This window comes from Pagrus major, chromosome 1, assembly GCF_040436345.1.
Source record: "Pagrus major chromosome 1, Pma_NU_1.0".
Taxonomy (NCBI): domain Eukaryota; kingdom Metazoa; phylum Chordata; class Actinopteri; order Spariformes; family Sparidae; genus Pagrus; species Pagrus major.
In genome coordinates this window covers 13,483,095-13,489,129 of record NC_133215.1, presented here as the reverse complement: position 1 = coordinate 13,489,129, position 6,035 = coordinate 13,483,095, and the positions used below count along the sequence as shown (strand labels likewise).

At 40.7% G+C, this 6,035-nt stretch overlaps 1 protein-coding gene across 1 annotated transcript in view; it reads right to left on the bottom strand.

Annotated features, from left to right (window-relative positions):
- Positions 1-1,548: 1,548 nt before the first annotated feature.
- Positions 1,549-6,035, bottom strand: part of fam13a (family with sequence similarity 13 member A) — a 55,430-nt gene continuing 50,943 nt past the window's right edge. The window contains exons 21-25 of the mRNA XM_073463474.1: positions 5,583-5,678; positions 4,466-4,549; positions 3,476-3,672; positions 3,008-3,109; positions 1,549-2,880 (exon numbers count right to left, since the gene is read on the bottom strand). Coding sequence (XP_073319575.1) covers positions 2,757-2,880; positions 3,008-3,109; positions 3,476-3,672; positions 4,466-4,549; positions 5,583-5,678 — 603 coding nt within the window. The 3' untranslated portion in view covers positions 1,549-2,756. The remainder of the gene's footprint in view (positions 2,881-3,007; positions 3,110-3,475; positions 3,673-4,465; positions 4,550-5,582; positions 5,679-6,035) is intronic.

Here is a 6,035-nt window from a genome sequence, read left to right as displayed (position 1 = left end):
GCTCAGGATGTAGAAAGTGAGGACATGATCGGGACGAGTATGCTATGTCTTTTGCTAGCGATTTGCAAAATTGTTATGCAAAAATTGCGAAATACTTAAAAAGATGACAATTTTAAAACCCATAAGGGATAATGGGAAATCGTCTGCAAGTGAGCTCAAACCCAAGCCTCTTTGGAGCCTTGTTGCTTTGCCATACCTTAACATAGAAAAGTGATTCAAAGTTTAAATGGATCACAAGACTTGGGACTTCACTGGCCGAACTGCACATTTTGATCATTTGAATGGTTTACGAGCAAACGCAGTTAACTTGTTCTGGACATTTTCAGATTTTATAATGGGTTTGTTTTGCAGAAGCTGAGAGGAGCGAGACAAAATCCTGGAACATTTCTCTGAATCTTGATTAAGAGCCCACAATTTTCACTCCACACACATAAATTATAGATCAAATCAGTATGAAATGTTGTGCTGGTCGCAGCCATGTAATTATGGAAGCAAACAGACTTTTGGCTGTATGGGCTTTCAAGCACCAGCAACTCCACAATAAGCTCCCGTGCCAGTCCCAAAGTGCCAGTTTTGTAACTCGCTTTCATTCCCTCATTATTCCCAATCTGTATCAGTGTGTTCAACAACCTCTCCCGTCAGTCAGGATGCAAAATTTTGACAATAAGTGTTACGGTGTATTCAATAGAAGCAGGAGTTTGGGAGTTGTTTTCCTATGAAATTAAGTGAGCTAACACATAATCAATGACAGTCAGACACACACACACCCACACACACAAAAACACACACAGACTATATTTTCTATAGCTTATTTCTTTATCATTTTTCCAACAATTTAAAGTATATTTATCTGCTCATGCATTCGTCAAGCCAGGAAGTCTTTTTTAAGTATTTTGTAGTAAATGAGTACTAACAAGTGACAGTCTAATATCCATGGCTGGTAACTCATTGAGTGAGACAGCTCTCTCTCACAGACAGACACAGCTATTTATGTATATAACTACTTACCAAGCATCAGGCACACCCAAAATTTCTTGAGAAATTTTCTAGTTTAAACATGCTGTCTAAACTTGACTAACTGATGTTGTCGTGTTGACAGATCGGCAGTTTTCTTCAAACATTTCTGCAGAATTTAACAACTAACCCAAAAGATGACGTTAGTTTTACCTAATTTTTCCTGAACACAACTTAAGTTCACATCATGGTTTTGTCCCTTTTTGCTTTTTCCATGTATAAACAGAAGAGAGCTGATGATTAATTGATCCACAGAAAATAAATCATTTCTTTTTTGTCATTTAAATAATTTTTCAAGCAAGATTTCTTTAGGATTTCTTGGTTTTCTGTTTTATATGATTGTAAACTAAATAACTTTGTAATATCTGAAACAAGAAATTTGAGGACGTCACCTTGGACATACCACAACCAAACTACAGGTTAATTACTCAAGAAAACAATTGGAATATTAATCAATAATGAAAATAAAATGTACTGACGATGCAGTTTCCATATCAACTCAGTCACACAAAGAAAATCCACGCAGCCCAGAAATTCAGTAAAAATATGATTTCATTTATATTATATACAAAATACAAATACAATTTATGTACTAAAATGTACACACTCAAAATTCATTAAGCCTTGCCAGTGTTTACATTCAGTAAAAACGAAATTCACACTGATAAATCATCCATTTTGGAGAAAGAAAGGAAACATGTACTCGCTCACAGAAATGTAAACATACACAGTGATCCATATTTACAACAGAACAAAAACAAAAGGAAAAGAGCTCTGGAGAGGACGAGAGGGAAACCGCTGAGAAAACTGACGCTTTTGTGTCCCGGAGTCGTCTCACAAACGTCCTTGTCAATGTTCATCAGTGTGAGCAAAAACATACCAGTGATTCAAGATGAGAAATAGCTTATTTGACATGAAGGAAATGAGGGGGGGAAAAAAAGCACGTCAATGCATGAAATGTACAGTCAGATGCTGAAGAAAGTACCAGTGATCATAAAAATAAGCCGTTTTATTGATAATGAGCTATTTTGGTTTGCAGTTTGTACTCTGAGTCTCTATCTTTGGGTTGTTTTAAAATCAGAAACCACTTCTTTTAGTGAGTAAATACTTGATTCAACTTCTAGAGAAGCAACATAACATTTCAGATATTATTTGATGGTCAGGACTGAAATAGAGACAGCTATTCATTTAGAGAATACTGTTAAGATGATTAAAGTTATACAAATAGTAACGTCTCCCTTAAAAAAATACACATAAATCTTGATCGCAAAATCCTTCTTTTTTTAAAATAGCAATAATTTCATATCTATTATTTTACTCGCAAGGATTGTTTTTTTAAGACTTCTACAGTAAAAACATGGGAAAAATAACTTTTCTGTTCCAATAAAAACATTCAGAAGGATAGAAATAAATTATTAGCAGTAAAAGTGTGATTCAGGTTACTTGTGTGCGTCGCTGCTTAGTCTCTGAGAGAACAAAACGTCCTCTTGTGAAGGTGAAGTTTGGTTGGAAATTAACTTCTCAGGTGAAGCTGGTGACTTTGTGTCGCTTTGAATCCGTCGTGGGTCGGCGCCTCTCTGCAGGCTCCAGAGGAAAACCCCGCCGTGCTCGACGGTCCGGAATAACTAGCTGTTTCTCCACGAGCCAGAAACATGAGCAACACAAGATGGCAGTGAGATGGAAAACCAGCTCGTTTCTCTGGAGACTAAGCATCAGTCTTTTTTAGAGTCTTTTATTTGTTCTCAGATTAACTTCGATGAGTCTCTTTTGCTGATTAGGACTTCCAGCAGCCGCAGTTTGGCTTTGACGTGCTTGTATTCGTTGTACTCCACTGCCAATGGGGAGCGGTCCTCTTTCTGCACATTTCTATGGGAACGAGACAACAAACATTAAGAAACAGACGAAGGTTCGCCTGTGGAAAACCCATCATATGAAACTTTGTTCAGAATGTCCGCTCTCTTATGTAATCCCAGCAAATTCTTCTTCCTTTTACCTTCCGTTTTGTCTCAAGAACTGGTCCTCAAACTCTTTCAGGTTCTTGCGGAGCCTCTTCTTCTCCTCTCGCGCCTCTTGGAGCTGCTCCACAAGTTCCTCCCTGTAAGAGAAAGAGGAGAAATATATTAAAATTATTAAAAGTTTGTTATGCAGTGGTGGAAGAAGTATTCAGCTCCTTTATTTAAGTAAGTACAAGAAAAACTACAAGATAAAAAAAAACCCTGCGTTCAAAAGTTTACCCTGAGGCCTTTTCAGAAAAATATACTGAAAGTATCAAAAGAAAAAGTACTCCCTAAAGTGACTCTTAATGTATTATTAGTCAAGACAGTCAAATTATTAGATTGTTTACACTGATGCATTCATGTCTAAGTGGTGTCTAAGCAGTCTAAGCCGCTAAGCCGCTAAGCCTCTGAAATGTACAGAGGTGGATATAAAATGGACGTACTCAGGTAACAACATGACTTACGTGGTGGCGGAGTGCAGGTTGGACAGCCTCATGTCTGTCATGTTCTTCGAAGGCGAGAGTTCGTCCACGGGTGAAATGAAACCGTCCGCTTCCTCGTCCATGTGCTCCAGGAAGCCGATGACGCTGATCTCGGGCTGCACGCTCACTGTGAACTGTGTCTTTGAGTCTCCGTCGTCCTCCGAGCCGTCCTCTTCCTCCTGCAGGAGCATAAAAGATCAAAAGGTCAAAGGGTGGCCGCGGTTTGAAAACGGCCACGTCGTGCTGTGGCGTCAAAACTGAGACGTCCAGGCTCAAACGTGAGAGTCGTGCTGTGTTAGTCATCAATGGTTATAAATCATCAGCAGCAAAATGCACTTAATGGTCCTCGTTGGTGATTCATGTCTATTCTCATTAGTATATATAGATGGAGTTAATGGACGCATTCAACCAGAAGACACACAGTCCACTGAGAGCCAACTTTATGTAATCTGACGGTCCTAAACCAACGATAAACAGCAAAATGCACTGAGCAAAATGATTTAGTTTGATCACAGTTCGTCTTCAAACACCCCTGAAAGATAATTCTGGTTTATTACAAATTCTCCCATCAGTCCGGGACGCTGAAATCTTCCAGGACACGTGGACCCTCGTCTGACTGCTCGTGTGTGTCGCCTCATCTGACTCATCTGAAGCGTGTTACTTGATCTCAGGAATTAGCTCAAGTTTTATGCTAGTATATGAAGTATAACTATAAGTCCCAAAATGTAATAATCCAGAATGATCCCTTAAAAAGCAAGTACCGCTCACACACTTGGATCAATAATCACAAAGCGGTTCAAACATCAGATCCAGGCAGCTACTGATTCATCGTCTCTACAGGTGCTGGTGGCGGGAAAACAGGCAACTACCCAATCAACAGGCAGCAATCAGGTTCATTAGAGGGGAGGGTGGGGTTGGAGGGAGGTGGGGCGGCTGATTATTCAAGCAGCAGCGGCAGCAGCAGCTCTTCACCTTGATATCATCGAAGAAGAGTGCGGTTTCGCCCTCGATAATGGGCTGAAGGAGGGGACCTCTGCGCTTGCTGGAGGGAGAGCCCTGTGGTGACGGTTAAGAAGGAGGCGTTAACCACGCTGGTGTTTACAAAAAAAACCCGCCAGACTGCCTTCCAGATTTCACTATTTTCTGTACTCATATCCCTCCTTTTCTGTCCGTTGATTCCTCTTTTTTCTGTCGTGTTTTCCACAGGATGTCCAAATGCCCATCATTTTGAAAACCTAACTTGATTCTAATTCGTCTTAACAAACAGCTTCCTGAATGCGGGCCAAGACTGGGGTTGAGTTGACTTATTTGGGATGGCAACCACTGATCAAAACATCACAACAGATGCTTATTTTATGACATGAACGTGCACAAAACAGAACAGGATCATGACTGTAATCAAAATGTATTTAATTTAGGACTGAAAAAGAGGCAACAGGTGGTGCTTGTTACAAGGTTGAAGCTGGAAAAATAATAGCATAAAAAGCGCTCTACTCCAGCATCATCTGCCCTTTTCAGGACAATAAGCACGCTGCACCATTATTTCTAATGTATAGATTGGCAGCAGACACAACTTGCATAATGGAGATTAGAGTGCATTATATAACTTATATATGCCGCAGGTCTATAATGCATATCATATCTTACATAATATAAATGGTTATGAATACTTGAATACACAGATAATTGTTTTATGCAATTGTTTATTATCTAAAATTCAGAGCAAACATGTTTTTATATCACAGTGGAGTGTTTCTACAGTTCCTGACCCTGTCTTGCACTGAGCTGTTCATGATGTCACTTCCTGTGAACTCAATCTGCCACCTATGAGCTCCTTTATGACCAGGGCGATTCACTGAGCTGCTAAAGCCTGGACTTAGAGCCTTGAAAGGTGGATAACACGTCTGTGGCACGGCTGCCACCGGTTCCCACGGCAGGCACTAAAGCCAGCGTGAGCTGAGGATTAAGTGTCTGCAGACGTTTTGACAATGTGCTGTCAAAGAGCAGCAGGACGACTGGACAGCGGTGGAGGGAGAAAGTAGAAGGAGGAGGAGGAGGAGGAGGAGGTGGTTAAAGGTGTGATACTTACAATGACGGGGATGGTGGAGGCTCTGCACAGGATCTGCTTCACCAGGCGGTATCTGTCATACAGGGGCTTCATGATTTGCCTCTCGCTCTTGGTGACCTGGCAAAAAGGAGGAAACAGAGACACCTCGTTAGCGTTGTGTTAGCCTCTTTCTGTCCTCTTCTGTCTCCTCGCAGACTAACTAGCCACAGCGCTAACATAACCCAAAATGACAGCTGACCCAAAGCAGCTCTTCAGAGCGTGAAGGTCATTGACATAAAAACACAGAGGCACGCAGTGCGAGGAGGTGACAGAGAGGTCAGCTGTACTTCCTGTTATAGTACAGTACAGCTGACGGTTTGGATGGCACAGTTATTTTGAGATTGGGTTCGACGTGAAACAAAGTGAGTGTCAGCTTTTTTCAAATCCAAATAAAGTTGAATAAGTTATACATCATTTTATTTTTAACTACACACT